The sequence below is a fragment of the Chroicocephalus ridibundus genome, chromosome 4 (genome assembly GCF_963924245.1).
Source record: "Chroicocephalus ridibundus chromosome 4, bChrRid1.1, whole genome shotgun sequence".
Classification (NCBI taxonomy): Eukaryota; Metazoa; Chordata; class Aves; order Charadriiformes; family Laridae; genus Chroicocephalus; species Chroicocephalus ridibundus.
Window position 1 is genome coordinate 47,231,975 of NC_086287.1, and position 20,331 is coordinate 47,252,305.

Consider the following 20,331-nt stretch of genomic DNA (forward strand, 5'->3'; position numbering starts at 1 on the left):
TTCTTGGTATCAGTGAATAGAAATTTTTCAACTGTCAGGGCTTCATTTGCACAGGAAAAAGTAATGACAGATATATATATATATGTATTCTAAAATTGACTTCAGTACTGTAGTCTCTTTCACAGTATTGTATCTCACCTATTATCTTTGTTACTTAGTTTGACAGCAGAGATGATTGTTTCTCAGTAAACTAAAAAGTAGCGACAGATGGATAAGGCCATATAACCCAGGGTGTGTTTTGTTCAGGTACCACAGATGAGCTGTATCTACATAACTGAATGCACATGAGATTTGTTTGTGAAGTAATCATTTATTATGCAAACACCAGAACTTCATTATATCAAATTTTATTAAATATGTACATGTTATTACTGTTTAAAAGAACGAGTATCATTCCAAGATCTGCAAACTTCTCTCTAGCTTTGAGAGCTGCGGCAGAGCCTGTATTAATGCTAGTTTGAAAGCTGTAAGCTAATACAGTGTCACTGTGAATGACACAGCACCACCTTTGAAGGCAAAACTTCATCAGGTGTATTCTTTAATTACAATACAATCAAAAAAATCTTTCCTGACAATAATGTATTTGTACATTGTTTAAATTTCCCAACTCTGTCCAACTTGTAGGATGGAAGCAAAGAATTCTGTCACATTTAGGATTCTCAGATGCTGAAGAAGGGAATTCGTACCAGAAACATCTGACGGTAAAGGCCGTTTAAAGGCAGAGAAGGGGGCACAGGAAGCAAAGAGAAAGATGCGTCCATCTCCTCTGCTGGTATCCAGCCAGGAGGTCTTAATATTTTTCTTGCTTAGGGTCCCATGGCCTCAGTGAGGATAATGCTTCCTATCAGTGACCCCCCTTCCCATCACCTCTCCACTAAACTGGTAGGTCAGCTTCTTCTTGACTTTCTTGACCTCCCCTGTCTTGCCGTAGTTTCTCAAAGCCCGTGCCATCTTCTGGTAGGTCATTTTCTTGCGATTGCCTTTCTGGACACCCCAGCGATGTGCCAATGCTTCTTTGTGTTTGGAGGAGAACTGGAAAGTACCTTTTTCCTTGTCCACCCACCAGATGCTGTCCTTCATGTCTCCATTGCGAAGAAGGTCCAGAAGGAACTGATACAGACGTATCTTTTTCTTGCTGCCTGTGTGAGAGTCAGAGAAGAAAAGCAGTGGAGCATTAGGATCAGTGTGTAGTTCCTAGTGAAACAGCAGAGCATATATAATTCATATAACTGTTTTGGGTAGCTTGTCAGTCAAGTAACTTCTTCAGTTTGCAACTTTTGTAACAATAGACAGTGTTAACACTGTGAGAACATAATGTGCATTGATACCAAGAAGAAAAAACAAGAATAAGGAATTCCAAAGGCCCAACCCTTGTTTTGAAATTAATTTGCTAATTTGAAGCTAACTGACAAACATTGCTAACTTGAAACTAATCTGAAGCTGATTTGGGCAGGTTATGCAGAACCTGACTTTCAGGTACTGAGCAAACAGAGCTAAATATTTTTTTAAATCAGTTCCTTGACCTTCTTAGAATAGAATCATAGAATCATAGAATTGCTGAGGTTGGAAGGGACCTCTAAGATCATCGAGTCCAACCTTTAACCTACTCTGACAAAAGCCACTTCTAAACCATGTCCCTAAGTGCCCCATCTACCCTTTTTTTAAACACCTCCAGGGATGGTGAATCCACCACCTCCCTGGGCAGCCTATTCCAATGTTTAATAACCCTTTCAGTGAAAAAATGTTTCTAATATCCAATCTAAACCTCCCCTGACATAACTTGAACCCGTTTCCTCTCGTTCTATCGCTTGTCACCAGGGAGAAGAGGTCAGCCCCCATCTCTCTACAACCTCTTGCCTTGGTTTTCCCATCTGTTAATGGAAATTGGAGTAGAAATGGCAAAAGCCATTTCCGTTCAGGAAACCTGAATAGGCAAGGCAGAAGGATGAAGTGGGAGTATGTGAAGAAACAAGATTTGAGATAGAGACACAGTTATAGTCATAAAAGATGCAGATGACAGGAGAGTGCAAGGAGTCAGGGAAAGTGAAGCTTTGTCAGTGGGATAAAATACTAGCACAGTAATTCTACAGTTTTATTGTTATCATCATGGTAATGTAACAACTGCTCAGCACATAGCTTGATGAATTCCCTTTGTCTTCACTGACCTGTTTCTCCATGCATAATTCCAGGCCCAGGATCCACACCATCAGTCTCCCCATCTGATACCTCCAATGGGGGGCTCTGCCTCTCTATGTCCTCCTCATCAGAACTGGGCTGCGGTGGAGAGGAGTACTGTAGGCACATCCGGGGCAAATAGGACACCTTTGGGAGAAAAGAGTAGTAGAGGGAGGTGGTAGTGACAGAGAGTGGGGCATGGAGATCAAATAAGGAAATGTTGTGGAGAGAGTTACAGAGAAAAGGCAGGAGAAAGTAAGAGGTATATGAGTTTGTTTAGGGTGATACTGAATGACATAGTTGTTGACATTTATAATAAATACTATGCAATTAAGAAACACTTCCAGCTAACAGGCAACACATACACATGTACAAAGCTGCATCTTTACAAGGGGGAAGGTGGAGTAAGATCGTAAAAATCAGAACTTTCCCATATGTTATATTCTATGTAAGTGATATTGCTCCTCTTCTCCCATACCTCTCCAATGCTAGCATTCGTCCTAATGAGTTTCTGATCCCTGTTGCCTGTCCCCTGTGTAAAACTGCCTTTGAGAACAACTTTTTCTTGAACGCAGACCTTCTGGAACTACTCTCTTAAATTTGAAAGAGCTAAACAGTTCTGTCCTAGCATGGCTGCTTTGACTGGCTTTGGCTCTGTGGTCCTCTTCCTTTTTCAGGCATAGTACCATCTGACAGCACTGAATCCCTACAGGACTGCATCCAACTCTTAGAGAAGGGATTACATAGGTCTGTCAGCTTCCTGTCCTGAATTTCCCCCATGAGGAGGGGAACAGCCTTAGCGCTAAGATAGAACATACATCATATTGTCTCACATTCTCTTTTCCTAAGTGGCTATCTGAAAATTCCCCATTAATGGGGATTTCTCATCTGCAAAGCTAGCAAGCCATTTTTTGTGCTAAATTCTCTTGCCCTTATATAGAGGTCTTGTCAGGAGCAGTGTGGAATATACCTCAGCTCTGTAAATTCTCAGTTGCAGTCTGGTTTGTTAGGGATTATGACCAGTTGCCATGAATTATTGCAGCTTCTTATTTAAGAATGAGAAACAGATCAATCTGAGGGGCAGTGTGTAAGAACTCAATTCCTACATTAAAAAGACTCAGCCAATATCTCCCAAACACAGCAGCATACAGAATGTGGTTTTCATGAAATGGGACAGATCGATAGTCCTGGAAGGTGAGCTACTTTTGAATTGCTCTTCCCTCCACCAAGAAAGTACGTCTTGAGCCTGATTCCCTTCCCAGGGGACCGTAGGCACTGAAGCGGGGAGTTGGTGACTTCATGAGTCACACCACCCACCCCATGTCAGGCTTTGCTGCGTGGTGCTTTTCAGATGAGTTTTGTACCAGCTTAAAATGTCCCAATAAGGAGTGTGCAAAGGCCTGGTTTTGGGGTGCAGCAGCTGGCGGTTAATGAGTTGGCAGATTGGCTGGAGGCGATCTGGCAGGAAGGCCAGGATTGGGTAAGAGTGTGTGTAAGCTTCCTGTCAGATCCCCAAGAGCGAAACTTCAGCCCTCACCACAGGGTCACCTTTTGCTTTTTACAGTTAAGAGAGCTGTGGCCTCATGGGTAGGAAGGAAGGGAGAGACTCTGCCGTGGGGGAAGGGGAATGAGAAGGTGGGACAATGTTTTACAGGGGAGGGAAACAGAGATTGGCGCCCCTGCAGAGAAAAAGGTTGTGGAAACCTGGAGTGTGTTGGGGGATGAAGTGGGAGTAAGGAAACTGCTCCTCTGGGGCTGGAGAGGGACAATGCGAGAGGGCTGTGGAGGAGGCAGGGGGAATGGTGTCTCACAAGCGAAGGGAGTTGCAGAACCAACCTGGGGAGTTGAGTAAGCTTCCCCCACACAGTCCCCACTTTCCCGATCTGCTGTATTTTTGCCTACGCTTCCTTTATGCCTGAAACTCAGCGTAGATCAATACATACAGTGTCACACAATTATGTTACACAGAGTTGCAGAGGACCTGCTAGAGTGTTTGAAAGAACCAGTTTACTCAGAGAGTTCTGGAGAGAGAAGGCTTAAGAAACTGCTAGCTACTTTCTATATTCTTCTTTCTAAAGCTCTTCAGAGTTTTCCAACATTTTCTTTCATTCTCCCTTCAGAAGGACTATTCTTTTCTTAATTTATTATTTGGTGAGACCACCAAATAATTGGTGCAAATTCAGCAGAGGATTAAAGCTTGCTTCCTGCTTCTGTTTCTTTGAAAATAGCTTGAATAATAGTATGTGTTGTCTAGGACTATGGCTGAGACACACCAGCGTCTGAACCTCAGAGCATGCTGAGTGCCACTTGCATGAGCTACTGTAGGTTAAAGTAAAAAGCCGAAGATTCCCAGCTGGTAAGGAAGAGGGGGGTAGTCGTGAATTCTACGTACTGTCTTCTGCAGCTTGGCGTAGGGTGGAGCAGAGAGAGCACAGTGCTCTTTATCAAAAGTTGCAACAAAATTAATTCTCTGCCTTTCATCCTGAAATGAAAGATTGTTTTTTGGTGGTACTTCTAAAGACATCCATAATGGGGCTAATTTTTAGTCTTTGCCCTTGGTTGGAGGCAGTGGTCGGTCATTATGTACAAGCAGTTGCAGTGAGCAACTGAAAAGACTTGAAGCTTCCCACAGACTGCTGTTCCATTAAGCATTTTTTATATTTGTAAGTTTCTGTTCCTAATTCTTTGTTTGTATCTACATCTTATATTCTATTCCTGATTTTTTTTTCTGAGTAGTAGGTGAGAAGTTTGATGGCTTTCAGTCAGTTAGTTTCCTGTTGACAGTGTTAACTTATTCACTCTTTTTTTTTTCCTTCTTTGTTTTCAATTAATGCAGTATTTGTATACAATTTCAGTTTGCTTTGAACAAAGAAACACAAAATGACAACTCCATGCATATAGTTTCTCTCACAAAACTTCAGCAATGGCACCATTATATTCAGCACTGTAATCAGCAAACACGTCTTTCTCTGACCTCCGTCCTACTCTGTCTTGTGTTCAACACATTGTATGTAGCTGAACATTGCTCGCCTGGGGAAACTCCTTAGCACAAGATCACCCAGCTTTCTTATTGCTCCCAGTAATGACTTTGGACATATTCTTGTAGGATCAAGAGTTAAAATTGATTGCCACACCCACTTTGCTTAGTGTCTTTGCCGTGCCATGGAACCCCTTATAATTTCAGCTTTAGTGAAAATTCATTGGCACTTTGGTACTACTGTACAATGCAGTATCTTTTTTTACAGGGAGATGTCTGGCTTCATGTAAAATCTGAACAGAGACAAGACAGTGTGTTTAGGCTCATGGCTTATTTGCTTTCAGGTAAAAGCACAAGTAGGTTCTCCTCAGCCTGTTTCACTGTGGTAAAATTACCAATGAGTTATCTTTGTTAGCATTTCTTCTGTGGGTCATGTAAAATTGTCAGGGTTGCTTGGAAATATTTAAAACTTTCCTACTACTTTGAGGCTGAGAATACTTCCAGTAGTCATGGATACCCTTGCTGTGACAATGCATGGCTTCTCAGGTCCATTTCCTCTGCAGGATTTCAAACCAGTTGATTTTCATTCCAAATTAAACAAAATTATTAAATTTCAAAAACCTCCACAAAATGCAATTATCTTTTTAGGCACAGTTTGAGGAACATCAAAGTCTCATCATCCAGATAAAAAGAATGCTTAAACCACACTGTCCTGAGAATTAAGTTTTATATCAAGTGCTTCTTCAGTAAGAACTTGTGTAATTCATTTCAGCAATCTCTTTCATGTAAGAGTATGCGTTCCCTGATGCAGTATTTTCCTTACCCTTAACTATCATCTTAAATTATGAGTAAAGGTTGGTAACTATACCTGATGGTTGAGTCCGATGTGTGGGGTTGGGATTGCAGAATCCAAGACATGCATTTGTTCAATCTCCATGTGCCTGTACAACTGCTGCAGCTGGGGAGGCTGTACACTCTGCAGTTCTGTGAAGTGATTGTCTCCAAAGGTCTCAAACTCACTGTGCATGTGGTGTGGATGATATTCCCAGTAATGATCTAAGGAAAATACAAACAGATTGTCTGTCATTACAAGATTAAGAAATGTGGCATTTACCTGTCTTTCATTGGTTCCTACTCCTGTCACTGTCCTTTCTGCCCTCTCCACACCATCCCTGTTGACCTGTCTGTCTCTGGTGGCAATCTATATAGGTCCCTGTAAACTTTCTTTTCCTAATCTCATAAATGCCTGTGGCTGGAAATTAATACTTAGGCCACTTTAATTAGGAGAATACTCTTCGAGATGGAGAGGTGTATTGCAATGATAATTTTGCACAAGATGCAAAAGACATTAATGCTGGCACATTTCGCAAAAGAGACCATAACAATCTTACATTTTCATTCCTCAGGGAGAAAATTCTACTGATTTACATATTGTAACATTCTCATTATACTTTTCCTCATGGCATGGAAATGAGGAGTTGGAGAAAATTTACTGATCATTCTGCAATTATCCTCAGTCTTCATTTTAAATTGCTACCAAAATGTCAGGAATGCTGCAGAAAAGGTAGGGCACTTTCCCAGATATTTCTTGTAATCATGTGTTGGTATTTCACGCATTTTTCAGTACCAATACTAGAGAATAAAAGGATTAACTGTTGCGGCAGTCTTATGTACACTGTTTACAGTGAGGCGAAATTCTGATGCAGACTCTTTCTCTACCTTTTTTATCTCTTTAGTACATTTCTGCGATAATACAGATTTTTTCAAAAACATAAAAAAGTACTTACATAACCACTATACTGTTTCCCGATTTATTTACTTTTGAAATTGAATTCCATATAATTCTCAGGTTTAGATTTCTGCTTTTTTCAGTAAAAGCCTCCAGAAGTTTTAGAATTTCGTATCTGCTGCTCAAAATTTAAAATCTGCTAGAGGAAATGTGAAGCATTGCAAATTCTATTTCTCTCTCATATACAGTAGCTGCATGCATAATTGTGCATGTATTTGTGTGCACCCTGTTTTTAAAATCAAAGTCAACATCACATCCTCCACTCTAATTGAGCTGTGAACTAATCTTTCACAGTTTAACTTCTCCTGCATCATTTTATCTGTGGCCAAAATTTCTTTATGATATTCAATGTAACAATTCTAATTTATATCTTACTATTCTGAGCTTTCTTCTCTTGTATTATTATAATTTCCGTACTACCCTTCACACATTTTCAGGTTGCTGTCATGTACCCTTACAATATACTCCTAATTATCACTTAACCCGGCTGCATGTATTTAGCTCTCAGTCTTTCAGAATAAATCAGCATTTTCACCCTCCTAATCATATTTGTGCACTTCTCCACACTCCCTCCCAGCTGTTGACATCCTTCCAATAATGTGACAGACAGAACTGAACATGTTGTTCCAAGCGTAGTTGTACTGAATTTATAGAGGAGCAATTGTCTCATTCTGAAATATGATGTTATTGCCTATGATATTATCTGGATACTAATGTGCTGTGAATATTTTTTCCTAAATACCAGTTTCATTCTTTCTCTCGGCTTCTATCTCATCTTTCCTCTTTTACGTTTCAAACAATTAGGTCTAATCTCTTTGAGGATTTGAAATCTGGGATAGTGACTTTGAATGTGGCCTGCTTTAGAGGGAACCCAGTGATAAGTTTATGCCAAACATAATTGTACCTGAGAAGTTATAAGCTCTTTTAGCTGCTGTTATGGCTCAGGTCTGTAGAAATGTATCTGGAGGCTCTATCAGACCATTTACCACACCAGTGCTACATTTTTGTCCTTCCTGCTTTTCTGATTCATGGATAAACCATGTCACTCCATGTGAAAGGGAAGGAAAGGTGCTTATAAAAGTAGCCAGGGAGCTGCTGCATTACTTTGTAATTTCTTTGCTTTGTTGTATACAGCTTTCTGTGGGCTATGCAGCAGCACTTTTTCATGTTGCAGTGTTAGAGAAAAAAATTGTTTTCTCTGGTAAAAAAGTAGTTTTCATGGATGCAGGTACTTTTACATTCACATCTACTCCAGCCCAGGAAATGGCAAAGTCTGTGTTAGTTTGAATCCACAGGTCATCAAAACCTGTGTCCTGGTAGGAGACTGTGGGCATTTTCAATCAGAAACTTTTTTGTTTAGTTGGAAGACCACTAACTCACACTTTTTCTGGACTAAATTAGTTCAGGTTTCTCTCTCAGGTTTCTCTAAGTGGAGCCAACTATTGAGGCCCCTTATACCTTGGGCAGCCCTGTATAATAAAATGTTGAGAATACATTGCAGGAGTAATCTGTGCCCTTGTTCCTTAGAATGATCTGTCTCTGCTCCATGTGCAGAAAGTCCTCTGTCAGATGGCAATGTATATTCTCAAAGACCCCTTGGTTTTGATAATCTGCTACAGCATATGAGATCAGTGCATAATTGTGAGGATGACAAAGCCCAGACAAAACTGTGAGGCTGTCAACAGCAGGTCTTCAGCTCTGGAATGTCTTACTAGTAGTAACTATGGTGGTCAAGAGAGAAGACAGTACGTTTCCAACATGCATATGCATGAGTATTTGTGCATGCCCCGAGTAGTTTACTTTTGATTCTTCTTCACTATTTTTTTATCAGCAGTCTGGAGCTCAGTTTGGAGCCTATGACAAAGTTCCTGCTGCCTCCAGAACTGTTCTTTTAAACTGTTTCTTGGCAAATAAATTAACCTATGGAACACTATTTCGGCATATTCATGTTGATCATTATGTAATATTTAGCTTAGTTGTTACTGAATTCCTTTCTTATGGAATTAGGTGCTGCTGTAAAAATACTACAACAGAATAGTACTAATAGCACAGCATTTAGGGACTTACAGTGACCACATAATACTAATTTGTTACAAAATAAATCTATGTCAGAAATTACTTCAACACAAACTTATGTCCAAATATTCACGTTGTGACAGGAGGAAAAGACCTTATTTCTTTCTAAATTATCTATAATTTCACAGTGATACTTAGGAAAACCAATATTGTTTTAGTTGCATTAAAAGAGAAACTCCAAAGTCTGTCTCCACAAGCCCCCCTGCACTTAACCATCTTGGCTAAGTTATTGCACGTGAAAATATTAAAGAATTTTAAATATCTGCGTCTGCAGTTAGGGTTATGAGTAGCTATTTACTTCTGTGTTCTTTGTTAGTGTTATGTCAGTAACGCATAGCAATTCTGTTCTTTTCTCAAAAATGTAAAGGTGGAAGGAAGAAAAAAGAAAGAAGAGAAAAATTCTAGAAATGGAAAGTGTCTATTCTTTGGGTAAAGGAAAATGTCATTAAAAGCCAAGGTATAGCTACACAATGGAGTCATTATGAGAAATTTCATGTGAAGTGAAAGAGGATGTGAAAAAAATTCTCTCTTATAGAGACATGGAGATCATGTTTGTTTTGGTCTTGTATGTAGTGAAAGGTTAGAGGAAGGACAATCATGAATTCTGAGCTCCCTCCCATGACGGAGAGGATGTTAGCCTGTTGGGAAGCAGTAGTGGACCTAAAGGTATTGTGTTAATATTCACCATGGAGGTAGAGTCTCACTCTGCAAGTGAGAAAACATAACTGAAATTTCTCAGTCATCTTCTGACCAATGTAAATCTCTTTGCTCCTGTTTTAATAGATGAATAACGTTAGAACCAGCAATTAGAATATGAAATAGGCTTAAGAAAAGTATTTATTATCAAGTGGAGTAACAGGCTAAATCTGCATTACACAGTGCAAAACCATGAGAAATTCATGAGCCAGCAAATGAACCGGAAACGTGACAGCTCTGTCAGCACAGCACTCTGCCTGCTCTGAGATGACTGTGTTGACATGGCTGTTCTTGTGAGGTCTGAGCTAGTGTCTCGGAGTGGTTCTGCTCTGTGCTGTACAGATTTTCCAACTCATTTTGAACTAGGAGAGGGTTTCTTACACAGTGCTGCATTGCACAGCTTATATGTTCCCACTATGTTTCGCTCATCTGAAAAAAACAAGTCAAGAAAAAACCCATAGAGGAAATGAGACAAATATTGAAGGACACTGGAAAATGGATATCTTGACTCCCTACAGAATCACTTTTCTGTTGAGTGAAATGCTGTGCTCCTATGCAGTGCAGCAGTCTTACCTATAGTCACAGTAGGAACTCATTAGCTCTCACTTTATAAACATCATGATTTTAATAATGCCAAATGTTCGAAAATCTATGAGTCAGGCCCCAGCAAATCATGAGAATGGCTTTGAAGGGGATTTTTTAATGAAGTTTGGAGTTCTTTCGATTTGCCATATAGCATTTGAGACTAAGGTTCACATGTTTGGAATTTCCTCTACTTCTATGTGAGTTAAAATCCTAACAGAATCAAAGCCGAGTTTCTTAAATAGTCATATGGTGAAAATAAAATCCCAAATCATGAAATCTAATAAGTTCCCTGAGGCTAGAAACAAAGTGAACAAGGGTCAGCATTCAGCTTCATACAAAAGGTGATTTTTACTAAACCAATACTGTTTAGTAATAACTTAGAGACAAAGCTGCAGTGGCATTTTGTAATTACTAAGATTGCATTAGTGTTACAAAACATGCTGTATTACATTTACAGACTTACTAGCATACAAACTCAGGGTAGGGTGATGGACAAATACATGATCACCTGAAGTAGCTTCAAAAATATGGATATTTTTCTGGTGTGTTTTTGCTTGTTATATTTAGTGTTTGCTTATTGTGTGCACTTTACTGCCTGCTCACATAAACATAAAGTAGGGGTTGCCTTCAGCATGATATTCTAGAAAAGTGTCAGTAATCCATGTGCGACAGATTTACAGATTAAGCTATTGCCATCTTCCTTTCACAAAATTAATTTTCTAGCAATGAGAGAGAGGTAGTCTGACACGTGAGCAAGACTTTCTATTTCTTTAGCGGTCCCTTATTAGCAAAGTCAGAAGTATTATTCTGTCTTGTAGTATTTATTTACTTTATCTGGTAGCTTTTCTTTGAGGTTCATGGTGTTATTGAGTAGGCCTGCAAAATTATTTTTTATATATTGCCAGTGATCTCATCGTACGCCAAGCTGAACTCTTCTCTTACAATTCTGCCTACTTATTTCTTCTTTTTTCTTATCTAATCAGGTTCTCAGCTCTTTTGCTTCAGTGCTATCACTGCAGCGCCTTATTTATTCATTTTCCCAGTCATTTTTCAATCATTGTGCTTTTATCCACATTGTTCTGAACACTTAGTCCATATTTCTTACAGTAGTTTATGATGTCCCTTTCCTGCTCTTCTGCACAGCTCTTCTCAAGACCCACCAGTTTTGTCACGTTAACAAAACAAAAGCCAAAGTTGGGTTTGTCGTGTTTATAGGAAAGAAGCAACATGTGTTAATTTGTGTTTTTTACTCCGTTTTGTATTCTTTGATTGCTCGTTGCTCTTTTGGACTCTGAACAATTCAGGAAGGCATAGGGCATATTAGATATTTAGACAGAACCAATTACATTACAGGTGATTTCATAAATAAAAATTTGATTGAAATGTGCAGGCTGGGATTAAGTTGCCTCTTCCATAACCACTTACTGTAGGAATTACAACATTAAACAATGTTTTTTGGGGTCTTTAGGACAAGTGCAACACAGGTTTAGGAAGAGACAAATTTCTGTTCAAAGTGGGTGTTTAGGTACTGTTAGGCCATAAACCACATTGGTGGCTTGACCTTTTGTTGTGTTCATTATGATGAGTAAAAAATTTTAATGATCTGAGCAGTGTAGCTTAGGAACAGCCTTCCAACAGAAAAATGGGCAGTAAACCAGATGGAATGATAAGATTATGAAAGATAAAGGGATGTTGCTTGAGGTAACCTAGATTTAATGACAGAAAAATTATTTCCCAGTGTGTTTTCCTACATGGCATCTTCTATATTTATTGTTTAATTGCCACAATTGCCTTTTGAGATAATAAATGTTATCCTCATTTTATGGGTGTGTAAACAGGTATAGGTTATGATGTAAAAACCCTGAATTTCCACGTGGAATTTGCTGGGTTTGATTAATGTGACTTGACAGATGCCATGAGATAACTTATAAAAACTGAATTAATTCTTTGTCTGCAGGTGTTAAGAATATCATAGGCGTTTCTTGAATGCAATGTAGAGAACAAATTTGGGTAGGACTCTTTTTCAGTTAAATGCCCAGAACAATCCTATTCTGTAACTTTCTGTCCCTTAAGGTAGCTTTTGTTGCCACAGATAAAACAGTACTATGTGAAGTTGTTAGATGTCTTAAATTAAGCAGTGATGGGTCTAGTTGCTATATCAGTGGGAGTCTTTTAGGGAAACTCCAGGATCTGAAGGGACTGCCACGAGTGATACAGTAGAACGGTGCTTTTCCTTCCTGAGTCAATATTGACTCTGATATTTCCAGGGTGGTGTTGCTGGACCACTGTATTGCACAGGAGACAAAATTCACAAAGCAAGACCCTCCCCTCTGCATTGATTTAGAGTCCAGTGCCCAGATACATGAAAATATAAAGACACCAAACTTTGAAATCACATACATAAATTGAAGCAATAAATAATCATACAGTATTTTTATATTGAGCTAGTTTTACATACAAACAGCTACAAGGAAGTACTTGGGTGTACTGGAGGAAGAGTGAAAGTTAAAGCCAGGTGTGGCAGCATGCAAAAGAGATCAAAAGAAAGAGAGAAATATATGGACTTGAAAAGGGCCAAATACCAAAGAAGCGTAGCTAAAATGAAGGCATAAATAGAGTTTTTAGGACCTAAGTCAAACAGGAATTGGAGATGGGAACACAAGAAAAGAAATACAATATTGCAAATCCATGTCCTCAAAGAGTTCTGAAACAAGCAGAGTGCTTTTCATCTGCAGAGGAAAGTAAAAACACAGTGAAGATAATAAAGGAGAGATCATGAGATCCCATCTTCCTGGCAATACACTGAATGTTCTGGAAGCTCCCTGCATCATTCAGTGCCTTCTAAAATTCTCTTTCAGAGAAACCGTGTTGCAGTTTCTGGGTTGGAACAGTGCTATTAAGCAGAATAAAATATCGTTGGTTTCTGATTAGAAAGTATGTGCTTATACACTGTAGATCACAGCAACATGTTCTTTTCCTGAATGTCCTAAATCTCTTTCCTGTGGTATCCCATGAGACTTTATGCTCCAAGGAGATATATTTTTACTTACCACCATGACTTTCTCCATCACTGTTGAGATATTGGTAATAGTCATGGGGCTGTCGGTAGAGGTCTGACTCATAGGGTACCATATCTTCAGAGGGCTGTAAAGAGAAGAGGAATTTTTAGAACTGTAAGCTTACACAAATCTCTTCAAAATTATTCATATAGTTAGTGAAGGGGAGATGCCAACACATTTTATATTGCTTAGGGAAAGAAGAGGGAAGCTTCAAGTTCTTATTGAATCAGCAGGAATAAAATGCTTGACTCCAAACACTGGTTTGCCAAAAAAAAAAAAAAAAAAAAAGATTAATCCGTCTCCTTAGACCCAGACTATGTAGCAGAACTTGTCCTGTGTTATTACACAAGTTACTGATATCCCGCCCTCCAGTCTTCTGCAGATACTACTTAGAGAGCTATCTTGGACATCAGGCCCAAGCCAAGATGCTATTACACCAGCACACCAGGAAAACCTTTTCTTTGGTAGCGACAGACATTTTTTATTATTATTCCTCTGGTACACAAAAGAGAAAACAGAAATTTGTCTTGCCTAAGCATGTTTTTCTGAGTGGTTCTAGGAGGTCCCACTAAATGGTGGCAGTTTGTATGAGGGTAATGACATTGACAGAGCGCATAAAAACATTTTCTTTCTCAGTTTTTGTCCACAATGAACTGTAAATGTTTGCTGGTGCAAATCAGCTGCACAGGGCTGTTGGGTACGCACAGAGAAGACTTAAAAAGTCCAAATGCAGGGCAGATACTGAGTTGTGACCTATTGGATGCTTATCTGTAGAGTTAAAGTCCTCTCTGTCTTCTTAAAACAAGATGACATAGGGCAACTTTGCCACTTGTCTTCTTTCCCACTCCCAGTACTCCACTGTTAATGCGGTTTAATGCCTTATGTTGTTTCAATAAAAGCGGTCTGTTTATTATTAGTTGTGCATAATTCTGTTGCTACATTTAATGTTTGGTTTTGTCTTTTTCCAGAAAGAAGAGTTAGAGCAGGGCAGTGTCCTTCACAGGGCTTTGCTAAACTTTTGTCCAGTTAAGTTCATTACAATATTTTCTTCCAATCTGAACAAATTCTAACAGAGTCAGCAGCAATGTAGAACACCTTCTTGCTGTTTGCTCTGAAAGGAAATTATTTCTAGGAGGTACTAATGGAAACATTTTTCTTCTGTTAATGACATCTAGGGATGTGATTTCTATGGTGACACTGAAGAAATTAGATCAAGAAAGAGAGAGACTTATTCCCAGAGGATTAAGATGTTAGAACAGAAAAGAATGGAAAATACTTTTAGAAATTACTTTGGACCTTAGTAGCAGCTGTGTGCTGTAGTAGCATATCATATTGAAATGGACTGGTAAGATTGCCTAAAATGTTATGACTTCCACAATACATACTAACTGGGCATCACATCCATGGAATATTCAGAGCCTCAGGAGCAAATCTATTAACTGTCTGTCAGCTCCCAATATGATCTGGGGTGGTGCATAATTCTTTTGGGAAAATCTTGAGAAAACGATAACCCACAATAAAGACAACCTAAGGGAAAGACTAAGCAAAAGAAGCAAATAATAATTTAATTGTGGCTACAGCAGGGATACCAGTGAAGGGACTAATTTCTGATCTCCAGAGGGCGTAGGTGCAGCCTCCCTTTCCAAATCAATGTGATTCCAATAGAATTGCCCTCCATCTACACAGAGATTTAATGGGAAGTATAACCTATTTTCCAGATTTCAGACGGGTAGTCAAAGGAGACAGTATGGCATGGATTCTCTGTGATGCTTCTGGTTTTCCCCTACATATTTTCTTTGTTTTCTCTCTAGTCGTGTCTGGTTATATGCATTCACTCATTCCCATTCCTTAGACCTCTGATCTCTGACAAGAAAAAGTAATGAGACTATGTTTTGCTTTCTTCAGGATAAAGTTCTGAATGGAATTTCTACTTTTCATTATCTTTGCAAATTAATTCACCCAACTCCCCCATTTCCTTTCCATAAATACATGTTTCCTGTTAAATCATGTCAACCTGAAGAATGTATGAAGTTTTTGCCTTCATATTCAGAATTGTTAGTTTGTCATAACTCAAAGAAAAGCATTCATTTTCTGTGAAAGGAGAGGCCTCAACATCCAAATGGAAAATGCACATCATACTAGTTGGGAGAAATGGAGGTTAAAAAAGTCATAAATTTATATACTTTGAAAGAAAAGTCTTTGTTTCCTTTCAACTAAAATACTAGAAACTGCCTGAAATGATAAAAATTTTCCATATCTAAATGCATCAAAACTTCTAGTTCTGATAAATATTTAACCAAAAATAAACAAATTTCCAAAGAAATCAGCGTCCTGTCAATCTAGGCTTAATTTGCTATGTATAAAATTTCCACTGCTACAAGGAAAGCTCTATCACTTATATCTTTACAGAAATACAGCTTGGCAGAAAGACCAAACATCAGTCCAAAAGGAGATGAATGAAGAACATTTGACTTTTCCTAGTTATGTTCTTCCTTTGTTTTCTCTTCTTCCCTAAGATTTTCCAAACTCCCCCATTTCAGTTCAATATGCTGTAACAGGCAATAGTGTCTCACAGTCTGAGAACTGAGAATGAATTATTTCTACCATTCAAAAGCTTGGTTTACAAGTTCAGATGTATATTCAATGACCAGATCTAAAGGAAAGTGTGTTAAATAGACTCTTAAAAAAGTGATTCCCTTAGTATTTACAGACCTGACTGACTGCAGAGTGAGTTGCAAATACTCAACACCTGAAAAGCAGTCTGCTTTTACATAGATCACTGTTTTTTTACATACTCTTTTTTGAAACTCTGGGACTTAAAATCTTTTTATTATGGATTGTGAGAATTTTCTTCCTTGAATTTGTTTTCTGCTCAGTGATCCATTTGGTAAAATGTTTTCATGTATATCCGTGTTAACTCGTGCAATCTCGACCTATTAATCCTCACAAAGGACTAGAACTGGCACCACTTCCATCTTGGTGTCTGATCTTCAAGGGTACGGTAACTAATATGGGAAGGTGTATATTAAATATTTAAAAGTTTAGGTATCATAAGCTTAATCAGACGGTGGTCAGAGACAGTACAGCATGGATTCTTTCTGATTGTCCTCATCCTATAGGAAGGTGGGTTATTTTCCTCTATTCATTAGAGAAACTATTTCCAAGAACCTGTTTTTAATCTCTGTGGTTTTTTTTAAATTTATTAGAAGATTTTTCTCTATTTAGAGAGAAGAGATTTCACCATGTGCTGCTGTTGCCTCTTGCACCAATCTTTACCCACTTGCCCCGTCCTTCTCTGGAACCTCCCCACCCACACACCCATTTCATCATCTTACTTACTAATAGCACTTCCATGACACTGAACTGTTTTGTTTCCCCTGACAAAAAGCAAAGAATGGCTTATGTTATAATTTAATATTTAACTGGTGTCAATGGCCATTTGTTCTAAAAATTGTTTTCATGTAAAAGAGTGACAGAAAGCTTTGTTAGCAACTCATGGCTGTGGTCTGAATTGATATCTCCTTTCCTACATGCCATAAGGTGCAGTACACTATCTAAAACAATATTCCAACCTCAAGCAAGAGGTCAACAAACCATACTTTATCTGTCACGGACTTTGATAAATGGAGACTTGTCTCCATCTTCCTTCTTTGCCCTGAAAATCAAAGGAAAAGCCACAAATCTACTTGGAGAAAGCTTAGTTGGCATTGGTTAAGAGAGACACAGGGGACTCAACTGACTAGCAATTTGAAATTTCTTGTTATTCACCAAGGCTTTGTCAGATGATTTCAGGTGATTGTAAATTCACTAAATGCTGATCTTTTTTTTTGTTTTTCTGACATAACTGTTCACTGGCATGTGATTCAGAAATACGCCACACAGTTTCCAATGATGTGCTGCTGAGACAAGTTTTAAGGCCAAGATTAACCATATTTCCTTGGAAAAAAATTACAGTATAACTATTTTAGAAAAGATGAGTAGAACTATTTATTCTAAGGGTGGCGAGACACCTCAACAAGTTGTTGAGGCCCCTTGCCTGGAAGTGTTCAAGACCAGACTGGATGGGGCTTTGAGCAACTTGGTCTAGTGGGAGGTGTCCCTGCCCATGGCAGGGGGGCTGGAACTAGATGATCTTTAAGGTCCTTTCCAACCCAAACCGTTCTATGATTCTGTGATCACTCATTGGGCCAGCTTCATTGGACTTTGCTGGCAATGCAGTTATGTGGAACAGGTGCTGCTGTGGGGCATTTTTGCTCTCATACAAATATACTTCCATTCAAAGCTGTGATTTCTACAGGTGTCTACTTAGGGATTCACATATAACTGGGGCTCTGTTTAGGCAAAGGTGTTTGACTTAATTTTTTGCCCTTTTAGCACAAATATTTGCCCTATTTAGCACAAACAGATTCTATCATGCACTGTAAGACATGGGCCCAGTTTGCAGAACTTTTCCATACGAAATTCCTAACCTTCAGGAAAAGATGCAGTACTCCTAAATCATTTGAGCAGCGTTTTCCAAATGGAGGGTAAGAGTTTCTTAGCATAGTCAAGAGGAAGGCAGTTACTGACCCACCCTCAACTGAAAGGGGAGGGGCAGAGGAGGGAAGTTATTGCTTCACAGAAACCCCTGTCTACAAACAGGCTTATGTCTCCCCTCTGAAAAAGTCCCAGGAGGCACAGACATTTATAACGATGCCATGTGGGGCTCTAACTGGCAGTGCTCAAAGTGCACTTAAAACAATTTTGAAAGTACAAAACACAAAATTATTAATTTTTGGACGTTTTAATCACAAAAATAAAACCCAAATTGCCGTGTCAAGTGCTCCTGTAAGACGTAATTGCATTTTCACTGCCTGTTGTATCATTCATCTGTGCAGAGTTCAGTCAGAATATTAACTGCAACACAAATTAGAATATGGGCCAGAATGTTTTAGATTTTCACTCCAGTTATTCAATGTATGCACTGGAATTCAATAATGAAGAAAAGAGTCCAGAAAACTTGGCTGTGGTTGAATGAGTGGACAGAACATTAACAATAATATATTTTTTTTAAATGGAAATGCTGGTTTCTGGAGTAGTTGAGGACAAGGTTTGGGTTTCTTTTAGGTTTTTTTTAAGCCCAACAACAGAGAAATCTCTGTGTAGTTTTTTCATTTTCTCAGTTTCTTTTCAGATTTTTGTCCTGACGGATTTACAGTAAATCCACGGGGCAACGCAGTGTACTTAAGAAAAAGAAAAAGATTTTTAGGGTCTTCGCACCCTTTGGGTAATTAAGGGATTTCAGGGGCACTGATGATGAACTGCTAGAATAAAGGGTTTCCCAAAAAGAAGACGTGTTTTTTCAGTCAACATGGATACCAAATATGAAAGGAATTCAAAAGGCCATCTTTCTGAGTGGAAGATAAGGAAACATGTCTTTAGCTTTCATTAGATGGGACAAGGCAAAAAGAAAACTTGATACAAGTTTTGCTGAAAGGACTCTTGCATCTGCATTGTCTCTTTCTGTTTTCTGAACACATATAGCAACTACCATAAGTCATTTACCACATAAAAAGCCAAGTAAAACACCTTATCTGACATCTCTTCGGCTTCTACAAACTTAATAAATCTAGTTAGTGCCTCTTTTACCCATTCTGCTTAGAGATTTCCCATTAAGGTTTGTTTCTGAACAACAGGTTAGTGACATTACGTTCTTCATAAATAATGATTTCCGAAGTAACCGTACGATAAATTACAGCAGTTTAACAATGCTTCAGAGTTAAAGAAAATATATAAGCAAGCCTCATAAGCATACAGAAAAATTTGTATCTTAGAGAAAACTTTGAAAGACCCAATTAGGTGCTGTGGGTTTTTCCCTCATTCACCAACTGCTTTTTCATAGCAAGTGAATTCAAGAGAATTCAGTTCAAGAGAAACTGAAGTTAGAAACTAAAATGCCATCATTGCAAAGAACACAGAGTCCTAAAATCTGCAATACATAAAATCACCATTCAGCAGCTCTTCTCCGACAGATTGGTAGACAGTTAAATACATAAATTATGTCAGAGACTCCAGATTAAGAATTACAACCTGAAGAAAGACTCGGCCTTGTATCACAAAGCCGGCACTGAGAAAAAAATTTACTGACTTGCTATACACATACTGTACAAAAATACCATACACTTAATCTGGGAAAACAAATGGAGATCAAAATCAGATACAAGTTTAGGGAGGAAATGTTAATTTCCCATTCATTGCAATGTTGTCACTAGCTTTATATATTGACCTAAGCCCAACTTCCTGGCATTACAAATGCAGACCAAAACAGAGATATTCTCAAATAATAAAACCTGGTTTACTTTGCTTTATGCTGCTGAGCCCCATGATCCGTATTAGGAATAAACCCCATATACTCACAGGGGGAATGAGGGGAAATCCTTCCATTTTGCAAGCTTGCAACATTCAGCCAACTTCTCAGTGAATTTTTCTTAATTCAGTTTTCAAACATCCAGAATAACTGACTTGAAAAATCACATGAAACAAAAAAAAAAAAAAGGAAAAAAGAAAAAAATATAGAAAAAAGTGAGATCCTCGGACTCTGTGGAGTCCCTTTGCAGTGATGGACCTCAGGATAGGAGAAGGACCCTAACAAGTTTTCATATTTTGCTCTAATAGGTTCTGAGGTGAACTTCTTCCCGAGTTGTATGTGAAGTTCCTGATTTTATCAAATGTCTGTAGAAGGGAGATAGCCCTTGGGTCTATCAGTGCGCTGTGACATCACAGCTTTTAGCCAGTTTGCATAAATCTCATTTCAGGGAGCTGCGGCGCTGTAACAGGAAGTCTGCCCTGAGCCAGATCTGCCATGGGCAGGTGCTTACTGTATAATCAGCAACCCAGAGCCTGGGCCTGCTACCAATAAACAAGCATATGGGTGCAGTGCTCTGTGGAAGACTATGTGCTTCCCACTGTAGATGAACCATAACGATGGTGCTGCT

The 20,331-nt window shown here is 38.8% G+C and overlaps 1 protein-coding gene across 1 annotated transcript; it reads right to left on the bottom strand.

Moving 5' to 3' along the window:
* Nucleotides 1-317: 317 nt before the first annotated feature.
* Nucleotides 318-20,077, bottom strand: SPI1 (Spi-1 proto-oncogene). Its single transcript, XM_063334085.1, has 5 exons — nt 19,754-20,077; nt 13,349-13,442; nt 6,021-6,208; nt 2,166-2,322; nt 318-1,139 (listed from the first exon to the last, which is right to left on the bottom strand). The coding sequence occupies exons 1-5, from the start codon at nt 19,796-19,798 to the stop codon at nt 823-825; spliced, it is 801 nt and encodes a 266-aa protein (XP_063190155.1). The 5' UTR covers nt 19,799-20,077; the 3' UTR covers nt 318-822.
* Nucleotides 20,078-20,331: the final 254 nt, after the last annotated feature.